The sequence below is a fragment of the Benincasa hispida genome, chromosome 4, assembly GCF_009727055.1.
Source record: "Benincasa hispida cultivar B227 chromosome 4, ASM972705v1, whole genome shotgun sequence".
NCBI lineage: Eukaryota > Viridiplantae > Streptophyta > Magnoliopsida > Cucurbitales > Cucurbitaceae > Benincasa > Benincasa hispida.
The window spans coordinates 23,098,519-23,122,121 of record NC_052352.1 but is presented as its reverse complement, the minus strand read 5'-3'; the positions used below and the strand labels follow the sequence as shown (position 1 = coordinate 23,122,121).

At 34.6% G+C, this 23,603-nt stretch overlaps 3 protein-coding genes across 3 annotated transcripts; 2 read left to right on the top strand and 1 right to left on the bottom strand.

The window, feature by feature from the left end:
- Positions 1 to 655: 655 nt before the first annotated feature.
- On the top strand, positions 656 to 6,931 carry LOC120076004 (dnAJ-like protein slr0093). The gene is made up of 5 exons (XM_039029777.1): positions 656 to 949; positions 1,103 to 1,180; positions 1,316 to 1,391; positions 6,399 to 6,472; positions 6,572 to 6,931. Exons 1-5 carry the CDS (start codon positions 845 to 847, stop codon positions 6,641 to 6,643), a joined length of 405 nt encoding a protein of 134 aa, XP_038885705.1. The 5' UTR covers positions 656 to 844; the 3' UTR covers positions 6,644 to 6,931.
- Positions 6,932 to 8,073: 1,142 nt separating this feature from the next.
- LOC120075642 (14-3-3 protein 10) lies at positions 8,074 to 11,686 on the top strand. The gene is made up of 4 exons (XM_039029225.1): positions 8,074 to 8,681; positions 9,137 to 9,259; positions 10,721 to 10,837; positions 11,458 to 11,686. The coding sequence occupies exons 1-4, from the start codon at positions 8,184 to 8,186 to the stop codon at positions 11,476 to 11,478; spliced, it is 759 nt and encodes a 252-aa protein (XP_038885153.1). The 5' UTR covers positions 8,074 to 8,183; the 3' UTR covers positions 11,479 to 11,686.
- A 1,100-nt stretch (positions 11,687 to 12,786) lies between these two features.
- Positions 12,787 to 15,165, bottom strand: LOC120076371 (pentatricopeptide repeat-containing protein At1g09900). Its single transcript, XM_039030184.1, has 2 exons — positions 15,007 to 15,165; positions 12,787 to 14,853 (listed from the first exon to the last, which is right to left on the bottom strand). Exon 2 carries the CDS (start codon positions 14,837 to 14,839, stop codon positions 13,007 to 13,009), a length of 1,833 nt encoding a protein of 610 aa, XP_038886112.1. The 5' UTR covers positions 14,840 to 14,853; positions 15,007 to 15,165; the 3' UTR covers positions 12,787 to 13,006.
- Positions 15,166 to 23,603: the final 8,438 nt, after the last annotated feature.

Sequence of the window (23,603 nt, the reverse complement as noted above, 5' to 3'; positions counted from 1 at the left end):
TATGTGAGAATGAATAACCTAATCAAATAAGAAATTGCATGGTACGAGTATTATGCCAATTGATACTATGTTAGGTGGGGGAATTGATACGAATATTATGTCATACGAGTATTATGTCAATTGAGTTACGCTCGTGTTAAATAAAAGAGAATATTGAGAGGAAGTTTTGAGAATTGGAAGATTGAAAGAGGGTGAACTTATATAAACATAAAAGGACATGAGAATTAAAAAATATATAAAAGATAAATAATATTTTTGAATGGATTAACGTGATGTTCGATATTTAAAAAAAAAAAACAAATGTAAATATTAAATAGGAGATTTTTTTTATTTAACGATTTTAAAGTAAAATTACTCATATAACCTTATAACCAATAACTCAAAAGGAAAATTGAATGTTTGTCTCATAGTATAGATTGTGATTAAAAATAATCAATTATAGTAATTAAACAACTACGAAAGTTTCATTAACTAATTATAACAAAATTTTCAATTTCTATAATTTTTCTCAAAATTTTCATCTACATCGAGATCATATTTCGAATTATAACCATTTCTACCGATTTAATAAGTTTTCTCAAAATTTCCACTCTCCATTGGCATCCATATTTAGAACCTTCCTTGTATTTACATTTTGTTGTTTTTCTTTGATTCGGATTGCATAGCGTATGCGTAGGCTAAAATCACAATAATCTGTATTACGCGGCATTTCGATAAGCACAAAAATTCACGAACAAACTAGACGAGTCAGCAGGCCAGCTACCACCTTCCAATCGCTTTAATCCATCGCCTCCGACGCACTCCCGATTTTATCTCTCTCTCTCTCTCTCTCTGTTGTGCTGCGATGTGGGACGATTGCCATCGTGGGTTGCCGGACTCCCACCAGCCACAATCCGATCAAGAATCCTTTATTAACTTTGATTTCTTCTCTGCAGCGACTAATTTTAAGGTGATTCCACTTAACGAGTATCTCGCACATCCTCTTCTTCCTCTTCCAATTGCATTTATTGTCCATGTGAAACGTACTAGGGTTTTGAGTTGGTATTGGTTGTTGGGCATTTTTCCGTATTGATGAAGTTTTCTGGGTTTTGCTTCTTTTTAGGATTATTACAAGACGTTGGAGGTGGATTACGATGCAACTGATCATGATATTCGAGCCAATTACATACGGCTGGCTCTGGTTCGTGACTTCGTGTCCTCTCCATTTTGTCTCTTTTCCCCGTTTTTCCTTTATCCATTTTGATTTGCTCCTCATTTCAGTGTTCTTATTTGTGGGTGATAATCTTTACCGGTACTTGGAATTGGTTCCCTGTAGAAATGGCATCCTGATAAGCAGAAAGATCAAGATATTGCCACCTCCAGATTTCAGGAAATAAACGAGGCTTTTCAAGGTCAGGTTTCATCTTTTAGTTTTTAATGCATCTTACTGCTCTCATTATTTTACAGGATTTCCTGCATTTTCCATCACATACGTCTTAGTTAGGGATCGTGTATACTCGTGATTTGTGAGTTGTGTTGTGTCACGAAATGGATTTTAAGTAAAAAAAAATGTTCACACTATAAGAAGGCTTGAGCAGTAGAGTAGAGATTATGTAGTTATATATATACACACACACACACACACAGAGAGAGAGAGAGAGAGAGAGAGAGAGAGAAGACATCATTAGAGTAAAAGTAGTACAAATGGGAGACAAGGAATCGGCTCCCGGTCAAGGGGAAATACCGAATATCAATTAGATTGCCTCCTTGTACTTCTAATTTCTCCTTCCAAGGTTCTATATTTGTTACATGAAGATCTTAGATGCCCAAGTACTCAGAGAAAGAAAAGAAACAAGAATGGAAAAGTGAATTCTGTGAGGGGCTTTGTAGTAGTAGTTACGGTGGGAAGAGAGCCTGCAAAGGTATGTTCATCTTCATTCTTTCTTTAAAGAGCATGATAACCTAGTGTTGTTTCCATTTAAATTGAGTAATTTTAGTTTGAAATGAGAAGCTCAGGTATGTTGCTGGTTTGTTGTTGTGGGAGATGACAAGTTTTTGGTTCTTGCATCTCTTTTTTCGTGGGTGGCGGTGATGGTGGGGAGGGGGTGATGAAAGGAAAGACTACCATCAAGAACAATGAAACCACCATAGAGGTTGTGGTAGAGAACTCATAAACTAGACAAGCCAAGTTCACAAATATACAAGGCTATAAGACAAAGCCGATGACCCCACTTTCAATACACAGTTTTTAAATGATGTACTGTTGAGACCACACAAACAGAAAAATCACAAATGATGTACTGTTGAGTCCTATAAGAAAAAAAAACTGATGTACTGTTGGGAGGTTCCATTATTAATTTTTGATAGAAACAACTCTCATAGAGAAAAAAAATGAAAGAATACATGGGCGTACTAAAAACCAAGCCCCAAAAAGAAACCTCCCTCTACAGGAAGAGACTTCCATTATGCAAAATAACACCTATAGAATAGTTACAAAAGGTCTTTGAAACCAAAGCCCACAAAGAAACATGAAAGCGAGCAAGAGACCAAACCTCACTAAGGTCCCTATCCATCCCTCTAAAAGTCCTACTATTCCACCCATCCCACATTGTTTCTAAGATTGCACACACCTTAGCAAGCCATAAAAAGTGACCCTTCTCCCCACAAGGTGGATTGAGGAGGAAAGGTTCCATTATTAATTGATGCATTAACTTATTGTACGGACATGTTGGGGTGCTGAGCTTTTGTGTTCTGGCCTGGTTTAGTAACTTAGTTTGATACCATTTGTTGGAAAAAATGGTTCAAACATCATCAACTAAACTAATATGTCTAAGGACTAGTATTCTCCCATGATTTACTCATCTAGATAAATAATAAAACGAATAAGATAGAGAGATAACTTGGATAAAACTATACTCCAATATTCTATGTGAGAAACCTGGAATAGGAGAAATCTTGAGACAAAGTCTAAAAATATCTTGAAAATATCAATTTACTGTTTACATGCAGAGTTTGTGGGCTTATAAGAGTGCCAGAAGATTAACTCAGTAAGACGATATTAGTTATTTTTTAAAAGTAATTTCTGCATAAGGTGCAAACTTTGCCACTGAATTCACTCCTTGCACTTTTATAAATAATTCTCTCGTGGCTTTGACATTTTCTTTTCTCTCCAGTTCTCTCAAGGAAGTGTACATGCTCCCACCTAGGCTACTTCCTTTCTCCTTTCTTTTATAGGTATAAGAAGGTTGGCTGCAACAGAAAATCACCAATGCTATACCTAAATAAGTTGCTTTTCCCTTTCCGCCTTTCTTTTGCAGCCACATCTTGCTAATTCTTAATGAAAGTTCAGTTTCTTATTTTAAGAAAAAGATTTATCAGAGTCCTTTTCTGGGTTTTCCATGTAGAATATTGTGTTGAACTTCGTCCATAGGCCATAGGTTTCTCTATTTTGACGATTTGACTTTCATAATAGGGAAAAGTAAATCCAGAGAAAATTGTTGGCTTGTGGTCGGCTTACCAGCTTTCTCCCGATAGGGCAGAATTCCCTTGTTATTGGAACGGTCAGCAGTCCCCCACCCCACTCCTAGTTCCTTGTCTTCGTTTTATGTGATAAGAGAATTGATGGATGGTGGATATATTAGAGTCGATCTTAGTTTTGGAGATATATAAAGGTAAATGTTATTTACAAGGGAGAACTCTATATAACCATGACCTATCAGTTTAACTTAATCTGCTGTAGTTTTGTGGGGTTGAAACTTGAAAGCAGAGGGTAGAGAATTTTTGTTGGTAAACTGATATTAATTTGCTGTTAAGGTGTTTTCTTATATGCATTTGATTTTGCTTGATTTTCTTGGTGTGTTTAAGTGCGTCTTTCATGCGAAGATTTGACCTTTTTGACATGAGTCACAAGGAGGTAGCAGCCATCTAGCTAGCCTAGCATTTTCTTTTCCAAGCTATCTTTGACTGCTCTCCCTTTGCGTATCTTCATGGTCCGAATCAATTGCTAGCTTGATTAGTTGGAGTATGTAATGTTTCAAGATGAAACTACTCATTCCATTTTCCTGTGAATCTGTATAAATGAATGGGTAAGATTCTCTTAACTATTAAGATCAGGTAGAAAACCTATTTTAGTAGACTAAATATGGTTGTGAGAATGCTTGAGAAGGCAATTTAAAGGAACTCCATTTGAACTCAGTTTTTCCGTCCTAAGAGATAAATGTGGAAGCTGTTTCAGGATGGCGATGGATAAATTTAAGTAGTATTTGGAATTGGATAAATATTTCTCTCTACACTTACTTTCTTACTATCTCCCCCACTGCCTTGACTCTAAGGAGCTGTTTGAGATGCTGAGTTGAGTAGGATGTCTGGAGTTCATATGTATGTGGAGTTCATATGTTTGTGTTTGGGGTGTAGAGTTATTTGGTCTGAGTTCATATCTGTGTTTGGGCTGCAGAGTTGAGTTCAAATGTCTAGATATCTGATGTAGTTTTTTTAACTCTAAATAATATGCTTTTATGATTACTATTTTTGTTTTGAAACTTTTTTATTCAATAATTCTACCCATTTTTGTTTGAATAAAATATAGATTGCAATTTTTTTCTTTTAATGTTTAAAACTTTTCTTTCTTTCTTTCTTTATTTTTTGGGCGATGAACAACAATTAACTCATTACATTTCTTGTAGAAATATGGTTAAATAAAATGAGGAACTAAAGCAAAATCAAAACTTTTGATTCTAGCTAATTTTTCTTCATGAATTTCATTGTCATCTTTTCTTTTCTTCTTCTTCCTATTGTTGCTCTATATTTTTGCTATGTCATGATTTTTTTAAAAAATTAAATCTTCCCATCATTAGAACAACCAATGGAATGTTATCACATTTTTTCAACAGTTTCACTTTCATTTCCTCTAAATTTGGAGGATCATCAGAGAACAAATCTCTATTTTCACTAATTCTTGTCGGAAAATGTTCCAGAATTTTTTTTTTTTTCATTTTATGGTTTTTTTTGTTATATGTTACATACTTTCTGTCTAAATATTCTTAACACTCATTTGATATGTGAATTCATTACGTATAAACATTGCACTTAATGTAGACAAAATAATCTTTTTTTTTTTAATATAATCAACAACCCTACAACATTCTTTATCAATCATTAGTCTTGTAGGAGTGGGAAAGTGGATGTCGAAGTTGATTATCGAAGTTTGTCATCAGAGGTGGTTTTTGAATCCTAGAGTTGGTCGGGCGAAAGTGGTCGTTATGATTTTCATCGGAGTTTGTAGTCCGAGGTAGTTGTTGGATTCTAAGAAGGTGGTTGTCGGAGTTGTTCATCGGAGTTTGTTGTCAGAGCCAATTGGTCGTCAGAGTTGGTAGCGTGAAGGTGGTCGTCGGAGTTGGGTCACCGGAGGTGGTTGTCGGAGTTGGTTGCGTGAAGGTTGTCGGAGCTCGGAGTTGGTCGCTGGAGCTGTCATCGGAGGTGGTTGTCAGAGTCTAGATTTTGTCGCCGGAATTGTCATCGGAGGTGGTTGTCAGAACCTAGAGTTGGTTCGCTGGAGTTGTCATTGGAGGTGGTTGTTGGAGCCCGGAGTTGGTCACCGGAGTTATCATCGGAGGTGATTGTCGGAGCCTGAAGTTAGTCCTTGGAGTGTGACAACGACCGATTGAAACCATGAGAATAAGGGAGAGTTGGTAAAATATACCAACTCAACTCTACCAACATTTAAAGTTGATGGGCCAAACAATGAGTTGATATATTATACCAACTCAACTCATGTTGGTGAGCCAAACACCTCTAAGGATTTTATTTTTTTTTGTTAGTCCAGGTTGTTTTGGCTTTTGGAGGTTACCTAATCTTCTGTGCCCTTTTCTTCTAAAGAGAACTGAGGGAATGTTTGAGAAGGAAATTTAGAGGATCTCCGTTTGAACTCAAATTTTCCGTCCCTAAAGACAAATATGAAAGTTTTTTCAGGATGGAGATAGATAAATTTCAGCAGCATTTGGAATTGGATAAATATTTCTCCCTACATTCGACTTTCTTACCATCTTCTTTTTCCTTTCTTTCCCACAGCTGCTAAGGTGTTTGGTCAAAAGAAGTTAGGGAAATAGGAGTTGTGAACTGCACTCCATGTTTGGTCAAGAAGTTTGTGGATCCTATTACTAAAAATATCAATCTTATACCTTCTTAACTTCTTATACTGGGGATCCTATGGGTTCACAACTCTCTACTTCATGACTCTATGGAGTTTGCAACTCCACTCCTTTGTTAGTCAAGGCTGTTTTGGCTTTTGGAGGTTACCTAATCTCCCATGCCCCTTCCTTCCTCCCCCTTAAAAAAAAAAAAAAAAAAAAAAAAAAAGTAACCCACAATTGTTAATTAATAAACTCTAGATCTCACAAAAAACTTGTTTTATTCATGGACAGTTTTGAGTGATCCCATCAAGAGGAGAGAATACGACAACAAAGGCATGTTGTACAAATATGATTACACCGTAGTTGTAAGAAATCCTTTCCTCTCTCTATTCTACCTTTTAATAACAACATCCAACCACGCCTTCTATTATTCTTATGTTTGCAAATTATTATGTTTTGTGCAGGAATATCTCAACCGTTTCAAGGGCCTTATATTGACTTGCAATGGCCTCGGAATTAAACATTCAATTTGGTAGAAACAGAAACATCACTCTTGGGAACAATTGCCATATTATCTAGCAATCTGCCGACATGACAATTCAAGTACATGAAGGCTTGTTTGAGCCAAGCCAATGCTTTCGACTTTCTACTGCCCCATATTTTCATTTGTTCTGATATTTGTATAAATTCCAAAACAAAAAGAAAACCCTTCATATTTGTATCAATTATCTTCCCTGACTACACTTCCTAAATTCTTAATCTGTGGGACAGAAAAGGAATACTATTTATTTGCTTCACTAATATGCATGGATGTTGGCTTTGTATTTTCGATTCTAGGTTGAAAGCTAAGTTTAAAATGTTGAAATTGTTATTGTTTCAACGCCTCCAATTTTGACAGATAACTAGAATGGACTTTCTTTTATATGTTGATGACTCATTAAGTCATTAAAGACTTTTTTTCATAGTTCTAGTTATTTTTCTGCGTTTGCGAGTAAAATGAAACATCTTTATAAAATGAATGGAGTCAATGTATATGCGTTTTCTTTCACTTTTAGGGAGTACTCATTAATGTCATATTTTAAATTTTAAAATTAGTTTAAATATCATGTTATCTCAGAATTATGAAATTTGTTTAAACTTAGGGTAGATATTTTCAATAAATCTTAAAATTGGTCTATAATACAAGTTTATTTTTTTTTTCAAATTGTATATAATATATTTGCATCTTTACTATAAATTTTTTAAACATATTTATGTTATATTTTCTTGCATGAATATTATTAGGGTTGTTGAACTAATTTTAATAAAAATAAACTTTAGAGATCAAAATTTAAGATTTATTAAAAGTACAAAGACTAGAAAAAGTGGGGACTGAAAATTGGAGAAATTTTATGGACTAGAATGATATATTAAACTTGATAATATTTTTGAAAGCTAAGAAAAATAGGGAATTAAAAGAAAGTGAAAATTTTAAAATTATTTATTTATTTATTTTGTAATATAAGGAATCTTCATTAAAAAGTCAATCCATATTCCATACATATTCAATACCCTTAAATCTTAATACTTCCCTCCCATCAATTTATTAACAGCTAATAAACGAATATTTTTGTTTTCTTAGAGCTGTTTTTTTTTCCATCTTAAATTTAATTTTTGAATAAAATATGATAATTTTAATGTAATTAAAAAAATTTGTGACGTGGCAAGGTCGTGGCTTTTCCTCCCATGGACGTATTAATAATTAGAAATTAATTGAAACGCTACCTCACAACATGATTGAAATTATTAAAAATAGAAAAAGATGTGTTAGCTTTCTCTCTCCTTACATTTGCATTAGCTGGCAATCCTCCTCAATCACCTCGATGTCATCGTCCCCAACTTTAATCCAACGGCTCTCGTTTAACTCTTATTCTACATTCGTCGCAGGCTAGCACAACTCTTTTTTCTTTTTTCTTTTTTCTTTTTCATTTTCTTTTTTGGGTTTTAAAGCCGCCCGCGGCATCTTTACCAAACGGCGAAAACGCAAATCCCTTTCTTCTCTCTGTATCATTTTCTTCTGCTCGCCGGAGTTCAAAAATGGCCGCCGCCGTGCCGGAGAATCTCTCTCGCGAGCAATACGTGTACCTAGCGAAGCTTGCCGAGCAGGCTGAAAGATATGAAGAGATGGTTCAGTTCATGCAGAAACTCGTTCTTGGTTCAACCCCAGGCTCTGAGCTCTCTGTCGAGGAGCGAAATCTTCTCTCTGTCGCTTACAAGAACGTGATTGGCTCACTTCGAGCCGCTTGGCGGATTGTCTCTTCCATCGAGCAAAAGGAGGAGAGCCGTAAGAATGAAGAGCATGTTGTTCTTGTTAAGGATTATAGATCAAAGGTTGAGTCTGAGCTTTCCGACGTCTGTGCGAGTATTCTGCAGCTTTTGGACTCGAATCTTATTCCCTCAGCTTCTGCTAGTGAGTCGAAGGTTTTCTACTTGAAGATGAAAGGGGATTACCATAGGTATTTGGCGGAGTTTAAGGTTGGGGATGAGAGGAAAGCCGCTGCTGAGGATACCATGCTGGCTTATAGGGCTGCTCAGGTATTTGTGGATCTTTTTTTCTCTTTTGGTATTATTGAGATATTTTCGAATTGGGGCTACTTTTATGGACCTGTGAGGTTGAACATTTGACTAGTGAATTGACTTTGAATACTGATTTAGTATCCACCGAACATCCCTACTTATCCGATCCATCTTTTACTGTTATGTTTCCGTGTTCTAAGTTACAGCCTTCTTCTCTCACGGAAATCAAATCTTGATTTAGACTGTTCCAATGGTTTTCAAATTGATGACGATTTTTCTTTATTACTCTGTTTTTCGTTGCTTTCTTCGTGGGATCTCCAGTCTCCAAGAGATCATTTCTATGTCTCTTCTAATGGTTTATTTTAATAATTGAATCAAAAGATAATAGGAATTTTCAATTCTGCGATATGAGTGCTTGAGATTGGAATATTCTGAATGCTGATTTTGCACTTGTTGGATTTTATGCTATGAAGGATGTCGCAGTTGCAGATCTTGCACCCACTCATCCGATAAGGCTTGGGCTGGCACTCAATTTCTCTGTGTTTTACTTCGAGATTCTGAATCAGTCCGATAAAGCATGTAGCATGGCCAAGGAGGTAAGTTTTGATCCTTTATGTAGCATAATAGCATTCTCGTTGTACATTATTTTCCTTTGTATATTTCTCTTTGTTTTATCAATGAGAAGAAGTGGGCTGATTCTGGCACACTTTTGCTTTTATCACTGGGGCCTCCTTTTATAGATCTTTGTCTTATTGTATTTTGGGTTATTAAACTGTTCCTAAGAAATTGTGTCAGCTGGTACTATTACTGGTGCGACTTGGTCAAACTATTGTCTTTACGTTAATTGCTTTATGTGTTGGCAAGGGACCTTTCTCCTAAAACTTGACTTCTATGGTTATGTTTAGGATCATTCATATGCAGACGTGAACGCCACTGTTCATATGAAACAGTATTGCGTGGATCTTTAAATTGTAGGCTTGCATATGTAGATTTGGACACGTTTGTTTAATATGCATCTTCATTGACCAATGATTCAAATTGTTCACACTGTTGCATGGGTTTTTTATTTCATTCTTTTGCTCTTCAGTTTCAGCTTTCAGGAATTGCCATATTGTCCTACATACTATTGTATCTTTCCTCAGACCACTGGATTTTTAGTTCATTTTATATGAAAATGTATCATCCTTATTATTGAAGTATGTCATTAAGTGGGTTAAGTCTACAGAGGATGATTGGATCTGTGACTTATTGTGATTCATGTGTTGATCTATCTCCCTTTGCAAGAGGTCTATCAGACATTGAAACTTTGCTAATAACTAATATTACTGCCTGTGTTTGGAAAAAAAATTATTCAATGGGCCATCACAATGGGATTGTTTCATAATAACTGTTGGATTAGACTACAAAATCTGCCAGAGTAATCTCTCTTATGGTTGACCACTTTATTTGATTGAATTTTTAATGGATGTCTTTTGTTCTCTTCTTTTAAAAAATTATTTATATATAAGAAACAGTGAAAGGAATATATTAAAAAAGAACTAAGAAACAGCCTAAGGGCGGGGTTGAGAAAGCCTCCCCCAAAAACACCCCAAGGACCCTCTTTTCAAATTTTTCATTTCAACCAGAATACCTTGATGGCATGCCTCGCAGGTTTCTAACCCAAATTAACATGTAATCTTGAGAAAAGGGTATGTATTATTTGACTGATGTTAGCCACATATTCAATAAGATCTTTATGCCCTCTAATTATTTCTAGATACAAATGAGGTACTTTTCTCTCTTACGTCCAACAGTGAATAACAGTGAACAACTGTCAGCCACATCGTGATGGTCCTGTTGAATAATTTCTCTGTTGGACTCTTTGAAACGTGTATTGCACATGTTACATTTTCTTGAGCCTTTTGGTGTATTTTCATATCCCCTTTTGCTAAGTACTTGGAACTGCACTATTGTAAAGTTAGTCACCTAATGACCGTTTTGTAAGTGACTTACAAGCAGTATTCTTTCCCCCATCGTTCTTTCGTGTGTTAGTCATCAGTCCTTCTTCTTCTGATCAGGCATTTGAGGAAGCCATCGCTGAGTTGGACACTTTGGGTGAAGAATCATACAAGGACAGTACCCTCATCATGCAACTATTGAGGGACAACCTCACTCTCTGGACTTCAGATGCGCAGGTCAGTGAACACCATCCACCCAGGAAAAAAAATGGAAAAAAAACATTGTTCATTTATATAGTTTCAATTGGTCCATAGGTTTCAATATGTTACACTTTTATTCTTGAGTTTTGAGTTTTATTTCCATTTGGTCCTTAGGCTCCAAAATGTTACACTTTTACCCTTGAATTTTAAATTTTGAGTTTAATTAGTTTCCATCTGGTTCATATGTTTCATCATTTTACACTCACTAATGCTCACTTTTGATCTTTGACACGTTAGCTTTCAGTTATTCATTTAAAAAAATTAGGATATGAACATTTTTAATTAATTTTAATCGTGATATTGAAAATTAATTTAATTGTTTTAAATTATGTAAAATAGAAATCAACATAAAGGATCAAAAGTGAGTATTTAGTGAAAAATCAAAGGTAAAAATGTAATTCTTGAAACCTAGAAATCAAATAGAACTCCAAATTTAAACGTAAAAATGTAACATTTTAAAACCAAATATCAAATGAAAACTGTACTAAGAACTCAAGGTTCTCTGAAAAGAATCCCTTAGAAAGCACAAATTGCAGCCTGTATTCCCTTTAACTACGAGGGCATAACATTAGTGAATTATGTTGGATTGTTTGCAGGACCAGTTAGATGAGTCATAGAAGGCATCATAAGCTCGACCTGTCCTGTGCTTGTGAAGGGTGGGGGGAGGAGGTGGGCTTCAAATGTCATTTGCTTATATGCTATATTTTAAATGTGTGAAATCTGGAAAATTAAACGCATTAGTCTGTGAATGATGTCTTGTTACTCAGACTAACCTTGATCTTGAATTCCTAAGTTCCAAAAAAATTGGTGGTTTTTCTTCTTTCTTTTCTTTTCTTGACCAAGCGTGGGGCTCTTTTTACTTTTTTTTTACTTGAAAAGATTCAGAATGAAGAACATTTTTTAGCTTCATTTGCTTCATCTCAAGTTCTGATATTCATATACTCAACACTTAGTAGTCAATTATATTCGGTTGAAGACAATCAAGGGGAATATGGCATTTATAGTTGAACAGCTTGTCTAAATGATTAGGAACTGTTCAATAGGTGTAACTTTTTATGGGATTTGGGGGCAGAGCCACATGTTTGGTACTGTTGGTGGATTCGGTTTAATTTAGACTGATAAATTGGCTTTTTGTGTGTCAGGTCTCAGGTAGGCCAGTTTCAGGCTTTCAGCTTTAGGCGGGGTCGGTTTTCATATTATTATGTCCATTTTGAAAATTTTAAAACCCATCAGACAAAAAGTATTGGGTCAAAAAATGGTAACCTTTAAAAAAGATTTGATTGAAAAAAAAAAGTTCAATTTGTAGTCCTAACTTTTAGCTTTGAATTTGTATCCATTAAAATTATCAATTCAAACTTTTGTTATTGATTTACAAGTATTTTTAGCTCGATTTTATTAATAATCATGTTATAAACTCAACATAGGAATAAAATTATCAGAACTATGAGGGTTTTTGTATGGTGGACTTAATTTAAGTAGGGTTATTGTCAAATGACTAGGTACAATAAAAACTAACCTATGTATTTCTAAATTAATTTAAATTTGGATGGTGGACTTAATTTAGGTAGAGCAAAAAGTTAATTTAAATTTGGATAATGCGTATAAAAATCTCATGAAAAATCTTGGGTAAAAATTATGTATTTCTAAATTAATTTATTGTTGGATTTTAAATTATTTATTTATTTATTAGCCTTTCACTCTAAATTTTGAGAATACAAACCATTAAATATAATTTTTTGAAAATTATTATTATTATTTAGTCAATTTCTATAAAAAATTATCGTTGAATATTTATTAAAAGTATCGGACTGTTAGGGTTTATAAAATTTATTAGATTGAAGTTTTAATTGAAAGTAGAAAAAATGATGATCCAGCTGAGTTCAATGGAGGAATTATCTACATTGAAAAGCAATGCAAATTGCAAATTATCAAAGGACGATTGCTTTATCAAATCTGCTGTATACTAAAAGACTACTCAAGTTGAGCATTTTATCTTACAAAATTGATAGATTCTACCCATTATGAGAAAGATAATAAACATAATTCGGCTCCAAGATCATCATAAATCCCACATCTATGAAAATTTAATGATGAAATCCAATGCCATCAAACAACAGATGAAGTAAAAAAAAAAAAAAAAACCCATCAAAAAGTGTTTTTAACCACCACCTGCTCTGCAGAACTCTTCTTCACAACTCCTCTAGAGCACAATTCATTAAGCAACTCCAATGCCTCCTTGGCTAAACCTTCATAGGCCAACCCTTCAATAAGAATCATGTATGAAGCCTCGGTCGGTTTACAGCCTTTGGCAACCATGTATGCCAAGAAATCAATAGCTCGAACAGTTTGTCGAACCTTACAGAGTCCTAACATGATAGAGTTGTATGTGATAGCATTTGGCCTCACACCCATTTCTTCTAAATCATGGAAAAATGCAATTGCTTCATCAACTTTTCCTTCTCTGCTCAGTCCTCCGACTAGCGAGGAGTATGTAATTATATCTGGTTTCAGTCCTTTTCCCTTCATCTCATCTAGAAGTTTTATGGCATCTTCTGTTTTACCTACCTTTGACAGCCCATCAATGACTGTGTTGTATGTAATCAAAACAGGAGAGCAACCTTTGCTACCAAGTTGATTCAGTATCTCAACTGCAACGTCTACCTTTCCATCTTTGCACAATGCTGTCAATAGGGTATTATAGGTCACAATATCAGGGTAACAGCCTCTCGAAACCATGATATCCAAATACTCGATCGCCCGGTCCATCTTCTTCTCTTTGCAGAATCCATGGAGCAATGGGTTGTAACTCAGGGAATTTGGAGTACATCCATGCTGAGGCATCTTCTCCAAAACATCGATTGCTCGACCAAGCAACCCCTTTCTACACAAGAAATTAATCAAGATATTGAAAGTGACAACACTAGGTGAACATCCCTTCCGAACCATTTCGGCCAACAGCTTCTCGGCATCCATCCATCTCCCTGTACTACACATGCTGCGCAAGATGATGTTATGAGTGATTACATTAGGTTGGCAACCATAGGAAGGCATATGATTCAAGAACTTAATAGCTTCATCTAATCTTCCTTCCTTACAAATCCCATTTATAAGAACATTGTAAGTAACAACATCAGGCTTACATCCTTTGTCCCTCATTTCATCCAACAATTTCATTGCTTGCCCAACTCCACTCTCCTTGCAAGTTGCTTCAATCAAAATAGTATAAGTTATTACATCCGGATAACACTCCCTTTGCAGTTGTCTGTCCAGAACTTCCATTGCTTGCTTCAATTTCCCACTATCACAAAGCGTACGCAAGATTGTATTGTATGTAACAACATCAGGAGAAACACTCATTCGATCCAAAAGTTGCAAAGCACTACCAATTTCACCAGATTTACAGTAACCACTTATAAGAACATTGTAAGTTATCACATCAGGAACAGCCCCAGAATCTTCTAAAATTTCCATTACCCTAGTTGCTTTCCTAGTTTTTCCAGTTTTACACAAACCACGAATCAAACTAGTGCAAGCAATTATATCAGGAATATCACCACGATAAACCATATCCTCTAGAAATTTAAATCCTTCTTCCAACTCCCCATTTCTTACCAGTCGACGAAGATGATTATTGTTCTCGAATTCCTCAAAACTCTGCGAATGATTTGAAGAGGAAGATGATGAAGAACTGGAGCCATTCAAATGGGTATGGAGATTTTTCTCCCCCTGTTGCAATCTACCATTGGAACTAAATGTGTCGACCCTTGGAACCGCACGAACAAGGGGTTCTTCAGAACAATCAGAAGGAATAACGAGAAACCGAGGTTTCCCTTTTTCTCCTACATAAAGCCTTAACGAATTGGTCTCTGAAGAAACCCTTCCCTTGGCCCTAACTTTCCGGCCGCGATTTTTGGAGGGGCGACGGTGAAATAAACAGAACCCATCTGTATAATGCTTCGCGGGCAAGGTTATATCCATAATACACCTTTCAACTGGAAGGAAACAAAAGGTTCCGATGCTTAGAACTCCATTTTAATGGAATGTGAAGAAATTAAAGAAGTGGAGGGCAATGGTTTTCCTGTTTAGGAAGGGGAGAGATTGGGGAATTTGGAAAAGGAGAGAGATTCGGAAAGCGGGAAACTTACAGAGTGTGTAAAAATGGAGGTGGAAGAGTGGTGAAGCGGCGTTTTTGCTTATCCAGTTTCTGAGCCAGTCGTCGTCTTTCCCTCGGGGAAGAGACGCTGGTGGACTGCTAAGGTGAGTCACTGAAGCAAAGCCAGCCCCATAGGTTAGAGGCCCAATCAATTCCGGTGGGCTTCAAGGGTTATTTATTTATTTTTTTTAATTTTTTTTTAGAATTGAAGCATGGCAAAATTCAAGGTTTCATTCTGAAAAATAACAAAATTATCCAAAAATAAGATTTATGGTAAGTCACCTGGCATACACATTATCACAAATTTCTAAATCCCTGATTTGCTGTTACTTGGTTCATAGGTGTTGTTGATGAAACTACAAATACCAGGTTCTATTTAGAAAAGACGGCGTTATTTTTATCCCAAAAAATTTGAATCTAAATATTTAACCATAGAAATATGTTCTGATATCTAAAAAAACTATAATAAATCTCTGTTTATTTTTGAAAAAATAATGAAATATTTATATATTATTATATAAATAGTTTCATTTAGCACATTTTTCATCTCTTCAGCGTGTAAACAAGAGTTAGACCAAATTGCAGTGCATGGATTAGAAGAAAGTTTGGGAATCGCAATGTCGTACGAAATTAGAAAATTTAAGCAGATTCCAGACTTGACCGTCCTCCCTCACTCGAATCAGTAAAGAAAGGGCTTCAATGTCGAAAGTGTGGGAATCAGTAAAGGAGGGGTTTAAAAGGACTAGAAGCAAGTGTTAAGATTAAAATACTTGTGGAGAAATATTTGATGTCATGCAAAAGTCCCTTGAAGCCGCAGCTTCAAGAAGGGGCTTCAATGTCGAAGGTCAAGCTTTTGAAGCCGTCGAGAAAGTATTTATTCTCTTGAACAAATTTTGAAGAGAAGGTCTTTCTTTCGTCGAACGATTTTTGAAGTTGTCGAGAACCCTCACGCCTACTTCTTGCGTTGAATGATTTTTAGAGCAAAATGATTGGTTAGAGTTTTGGTTTAAATGAATGTGAGTAAATTCATTGATTATCGTGTGAGGTGTGATGGTGGATTAGACATTTTGTCTGGATATATTGTTTAGTGTGTGATAGTTGTAGGTAGAGTGTATTTGTTGTTTTCAAGCGGTTTTGAAACCCTTAGACCTTTAGAATTACGTTGGGAGTATTTTGACCATTGTTAATCATTATTTTTTAATTTTATATTTTGTTTGCTATTTTTACAATCTAAAAAAGAAACATAAATTTTGTTATTTATCTGATCAGCCCGGAATTGGAGCATATGGCAGAATTTAATATTTCATTTTGAAAATGGCAAAATCACCCAGAAATAAGATTTATGACAACTCACGTAAGATGCACATGACCACAAATTTGTAAGCCCCTAATTTGCCATTTTTTGGTTCATAGATGCTGTTGTTGATGAAACTATAAATACTAGGTAATTCTATAATAGAAATCAGAGTCGGTTATATTTACGCTCTAATTTTGCTTATGTAGTTAATATAATCTCTATATTTTATTATTATTTTAGATTCTGTTTAACCACTTTTTGAATTTATCTCACCTTAATTAAATATCCAGATTTTTCTACCAAATTTATATTTGAAATATTTATATATTATTAAATTTTATTTTATCCATATATTTTATTCAAATCTTTGAATGGTTTATACTTATTCAATTTTATTCAGATCTTTATATTGTTTTTTATATAATTTTATACCTATATTCTTAATAAATTAGCTATATATTTATGATATTCTTAATAAATTATTTGTATATACTATTTTTTGCTATTATTTTAACGATTTTGCAAAAAGAAATATCATTTCTTAAAAAAAGGGCCATAACTTTTGTTACTCACACAAGTGTTCATCGATTTAGATTTTCTTGTGGTTTCCTTAACAAGCTACTATTTTTGCTATGACTTTACAATGGATTAGACTTCTCTTTGATGGTCGATGGGATGAGATTTCTCACTACCATGATTTAAAAATTTTGAGGCGCATATTCCATCAAATTCATCGTTTAAATAATGTGTGGAATATATCCAAGGTAAACTTTTTCCCTCCAGTGAGTTAACTATATCTCGTTTGACAATGTACCGGATTGGTTCTGCCAGTTCGAATCTTGTTAGCATTATTGAAGATAAAGATATTTTTGTGGTTGATGTCAAGTGTTATCAGATTCCCCCAAATTGAGTTATGTGTAGTGTTTGACCACTGTTACCTCGAACACTCGTAATACACTATATTTGAATAATGAATTAGCAGACATTGATAATTCTTCCTAACCCCCTGAAGGCAACACTGAGTTGATTTCCAAGATTTCGATTCCTTTCAATTTGGTATTCCCATTAGAGTAGGTTTATTTTTTAGTAACAAGTCTGTATTGAATATAACAATTTATTTGCTTGCTCTTAAAAACGGTTTTGAACTTACTACTACTAGGTCAAACAAAACTTCATTTGAAATTCGTTGCAAGGATATGTCTTGTGGGTGGCATCTACGTGCATCTGTATATAGAGGGGGTGGTGTGTGGATGGTTCGAAAATACATTGATATCTATTGACATTGTTAAAGATAATCATCAATAAGCAACATCTTGGATTGTTGTTGAGTGTACAAAGTCATTTTTTAAAATGAAGGACAAAGTCCCACGTCGACCTTGTGATGTTGTAAGCTATATGTGAAGACAACATGGTATAAATATAAGTTATGATAAAGCTTGGAGAGGTTGTGAGGTTGCCCTCGATTCCCTCAGGGAGACTCTTGAGTCCTCATATGTCGTTTTATCATCATTTTCAACTGCGTTGATTGAAAACAATCCTAGTATTTTTTCTTGTCTATATTTAGTTTAAGCAATTATATACAGTTTATTTTGTCTTGTATAATTAATGTAAATGTTTATTCCTTACAGAAACATATACAACACAAGAATCTGATGATGAAGATAGGTTTAAGTATTACTTTATGGCCCTTGCTGCTTCCATAGATGCATGAAAATTTTATTTTCCTATTATGTCAGTCGATGATGCTAGTCTAAAGAACAAATTTTTGGGGGACATTATTGTCTGCTTGCACACTTGATGGCAATTCGTAGATTATACCTCTTACATTTGCTATTGTCGATTATGAGAATGATGCATCATGGTCTTAGTTTTTTCGTAATCTTAAAGCTATTTTTGGGGATTCTAGCGACCATGTTATTGTGTCGGATGGTCATAAAAATATAGCCAAGGGTGTTAGTTTTATCTACGATTTTGCTAAACACGGGTTTGTGCATTTCATTTGTACAAGAACCTTGTTAAGAACCATAAGTCACGTCCAATTGAAGACACTTTCCATATGTGTGCAAGAGCATATACAATTGTTGAATTTGAGTATTACATGATGCAATTGGATGAGGTTGCTCTGTCCATTAGGCTTGAATTAGAGGATGTTGGCAAATCCAAATGGACTAGGGCATTTTGTCGGAGGAAAAGATATTTCTTAATGACAACCAATATATTTGAATGCATGAATTCAACTTTAAAGGAAGCACGGGAATTACCCGTTATTGGTCTCCTTGAATCTATCCGTAGTTTTGTTAAAAAATGGTTTTACAAATGTCGTAGTCATTGGAGTTTCTAGCGTTTTGAATTGTCCTTGTATGCAAAGAACATTACTCGATCAACCTTAAGTGACAGTGGATCACTGGATGTAAGTGTTCTTTTATTTACACAGTATTTGTATTCGATTGAGCCTATTATTAATAGTAAATATTGTAATTTTATCTTTCTTCTTTCTATTTTCTTTTTTTTGGCAATTATATCCCATTAACTAGTATGAATTTGAAGTGCATATCACTTCAACCAATTTGTTGTTAACATTCTGAATTGTACTTGCTCACGTATGCATTGGGACCTAGACATGATCCCGTACTCTCATACATGCATTGCATTGTCTTGTAGGAATCTTCAACTGCAGTCATATGAACATGATTTCTATCGTGTTTCTAATCTACGTTTGTTATACAGAAAGGAAACGCGACCTATTGACAATGTTTAACAATTCAATGCAATTCATGCAGTTGGCAATGATCCAATTTTTCCTCCTAATGTTAAATGTCCGGCTGGGAGGCCTAAGAAAAAAAAAATCATGTCTTATTTAGAAAATAGAGCTATAGTCTGCTGTAGTTGGTGCGGTACGAAGGGTCATAATTGTAGGTCTTGCAAAGATCCCATACATCATTGAATGCACTTATATATAATGTTATATTTTTTAGTATTGTTTTTCTTTACTTTGCAGTTTGTTTCCCTCTTCAAACAGTTCTTTAATGTTCAAACTTATTGGCGTTTATGAAAGGAATTATTATTTGCATTGATATTACAGTTTGTTATCTTACTTTTATGTTAGTAGTTCAGTCATTTGCAATACTTAAACCTAATTTATGTTGGTCGTTCAGTCTTTTGTATTATTCATAATGGCCAAAGTTGAGCTAAACGTTTTAGAATTATGTGTGTTTGTGAAATAAATCCAAAATATTCAAATTGTATACCAAAACAATAATGATATAACAATGATTGTACATGGAATTGGAAGTTAAATATTACTAATTTATGTTGGTTGTTCAGTCATTTGTATTATTCATAATGGAAAATTAAGTTAAACGTTTTAGAATTACAGTGTGTTTGTGAAATCAATCCAAAGTATTCAAATTGTATACAAAAACAGTAATGATATAACAATTATTGTATATGGAATTGAAAGTTAAATATTACTAATTTATGTTGGTTGTTCAGTCATTTGTAATTTTCATATTGGGAAATTGAGCTAAACGTTTTAGAATTACAGTGTGTTTATGAAATCAATCTAAATATTTAAATTGTATACTAAAAAAGTAATGATATAATAAGTCCAAATCACTTGATACATTCATTGTTCATTTATGATATTGAGGATTGGAAATTGAGCTGTACGCTTTATAATTAGAGTGTGTTTGTTGTTATTAAACTTTATGTATGTGCAATGTCAAAAGTTCAATTCACCTAAAATTACAAATAATTTATGCATATGCCCTTTGGACGATTGAGACTTTAACAAACCCATTTTATCGACTTTATTTAGTATAGGGTTGGCCAGATAACCTGTTCCATAAGTTTAAAATACATCATGTATCCATATGAATGGGAATAATGTATTTTGTGCCATTTTGGTCTATTTTAGTGTACCCATATTAAGACTTTAGAATTATAGTGTATTTTGTGTCATTTACATCATGTACCTATATGAATGGGAATAATGGAGTACATGGTATATTACAAATACATTTATGTTATACTAAATTTAACAATAAACTCGTACAAAACAACTGCACCAAATCCAAATCTATTATAGATTCAAAATCCAAAATAGTTAAACTGTATACCAAAATAGAAACTATATCAACATATCCAAATCATTCCCTTCATTCAATGCAAGAACCAATTCTACTAAAAGGTTCTAAAGTTTAAAACATATACCAAAACAAGATTATAAAATTGGCCCAAATAGCTGCACAAAATCTAAATGTATTCTACTTTCAAAATCCAAAACGAGAATGTCAGAAAAAGTCAAAATCACTTGGTTCATTCATCACAAGTTCAGGCTTGGCTTAAGTGCAAGTCAAATGATGGGCCATCCGGGGGTATTTTCATCCATGGTTTGAGGTTTTCATATTATCCCTCTTGCTACATCTATCCATACGCCTGTCATTAGTGGATCTGCATCATTCACTTTTGGCAGTTTCCTTCTAAGTTCTTGTTGCCTCGATCTTCTTTTCTCCTCTTGGTTAGCCATCATGATCAAATCTTGCTTAGTTACGTTTAACTATCAACATTTAATGACCAATTAGTTGTTGTTAGGACTTGACAAATTATAATAGTGATCAAACTTACATGATCAATTATTCTCACATGTTTGAGTATGATCCTTATAGTAGGGTTATCTTCATCAATGTTGTACAGCTTATCAGTCATGTCCAACTTTTTTTTACCTTTTATTAGTTATTAAAGAAACAACATTTATGTATAAATACAAATTATAAGTTCAAGATCCACATTAGTTGTAGTATTATACCTCTTGTTTTTTTTTTTTTTTTTTTTTTTTGTTGTTGTTGGTGTTGACCTTTACACTACAATGGTTGTACCTTTTCAAGAATCTTAATTGTTGAAGTTTTAGGAGTGCAATTCTGTTAACATGTTAAAAAATCCAAATAACTGATTTAATATGAAGTTAAAAAATAATAATTAAATTTTGTACAATTTTGAAGAAATATACCGATATTATTGTCTTTCGCTTGTTTGATATCTCCGGCTTCTTGTAAATCTCTCTTTCATCAATTGATAGAATTACTTTGTTGATTTCTTCATTAACATGTCCTATCTCAATCAATGTTGCTAGTCAATTTCCATGTATTGTTAAAAGATATAATCTCTAACACGCTTATATCAACTCACCTTGACCTCTGGTTCTTTACTTCTTTTTTCTTCAGACTCCTTGTTTTTATCTCCATGGTATGCTTCTTTGTATATTGCTGATGGTATTTTCAATCCATGATCCTTGTTTCCTTGGCCTTCTTCGTCCTCATCGTCATTTTTTCTTCGAACTATTATGGGAGCATCAGAAGCATCAACCAACTCCTTCTCTTCTTCTTTCTCTTCTTGTTCTTTTTCAATACCATCTAGCTCCTTTTTGAACTGGGATGCAGGCTGCTTCCAAATAATTCATAATAGGGTTGTACTATGAAATACAATAAATACAGTGTAGGTAGTTTACATATCATAAACAGATTGCTTGTCGATGTGTGTGATTGAACAACCTGTGTAGTCTTCATGTAGTCAATCATTTGTTTAACGATTCCACTAAGTTATCTATCTTCTTCGTCAAACTTTGCTGATTAATCTTCATGGCATCAATGTTTTCATCCATCCTTGTGTTCATTAATTATTGTATTTTCTCTATTCCTTCAAACTTTTCCTTCATTTTATCTTTGTCAGATGTTAAACCAAGTCCTCTATTCAAGGATAGTTCAACCACTCTCTCTCGACCAATATCTTCTCATTTCTTCTTTGACCTCTTGTAGCACCCTTTTTTCCTCCTCAATGAATGGAGCAAAATATGGTATAGTCATTTCCTGTGGGTTTTCAAGTAATGAACGAATTTCAAGCTGTCAAGTAAACAAGGAAATAAGATGTTAATTTATAGTTTAGAATTTAAGACTGTATGTCTATTTTGTTTATATAGATATTTATATCTCTTTTGAATCAAATACTCTTAGCTTGAGATCTTTCTATTTGAGTTGGCTATTTGCAACCCAATTTACTATCCTTTGAACATTGTTAGAAACCTTCTTGGAAAATAAATTTTGTGACGAGCTTAAAGTGGGTATGTGATGACGGGCAGAAATGTACGTCATTATAAGCCTTTTATTTAGAATTATGAGGGCTGATAAGTAGAATATGCGGCGATTATACTAAGAATTTGTGAGAAAATGAGCTTGCGTCCATCGACATCAAGAATCTCGGCTAACCCACTATTATGCATTATTATGCGTTCAATTGTTTATTTTGTAGCAAACGCAGGAATCGATCACATGCACGGAAGCCAGGCTATCGCGGAGACGATCGCATGTGGTGATCGCATACGTCAATTGTATGGGTGTTGCGGCTATCAAGCGAATGCGGTCATCGCAGGGAGATTACAGCTATAGAGTAATAACCATAATAGAGGGATGAACGCAAGGTTGGTAGAATTCAAGCATGAATGCATACACTAGGATTATCAAAAGGTGATGTTGACATTTCACCTACCACGCCGTTGGCAGCAGGGATTCAGAGCAGATCTATCATGTCCACATGCCATTAGCTGCAGAATTTCAGAGAAGGACCATTAATGTTGTCGGTGATAAGCTTTATAAATAGAAGACGTAGAGCAGAACTTAAAAGGATCCAAGGTCACCTACCTGAAGGACTTACGAGCTTTTGCCTTCGGGCAGATCCTTGTGATCCAGACAAAAGCGTGAGAAGATATTCTTGAGAGTTCTTCATTCCTTCATCCATTCCGAGTGACGACCGGAGCCTTCGCTGGAGTTAGAGCTCGAGAGATTCTACTCCACTGCCCATCCATGACACCACTGGTAGCCTTGACATACATCTGATGAAAGCAAGACATTGCTTCTATCTGGCCCTCCATTTCTCTTCTATCCTTGTATTGTATTACGTTGTGGCTTAAGAGATTAATACATTTTGTGATCAATGCATTTATATATTTTCCTTTCATTCCATCTCCATCTTCATTTACTTAGCATCCTTTACTTTCATTGCATCACTGAGTAAGACTGCTAGAGTATCACATTACTTAATCATGCGGCATAGACATATGAAGCATATAAGAAACCACCGAGAGGTGTGCATTGCGCGAGTGTTGTGAGAAAATCCTATTTCCTTAGTGTGAAGCTATAGCAATGCTTGTCTATGAGTAGAATCAACAGCAACCAACTACCCAGAGGGTAAGTAGTTGATCGCATTAAACAACAGCAACCGACTGCCCGGAGGGTAAGTAG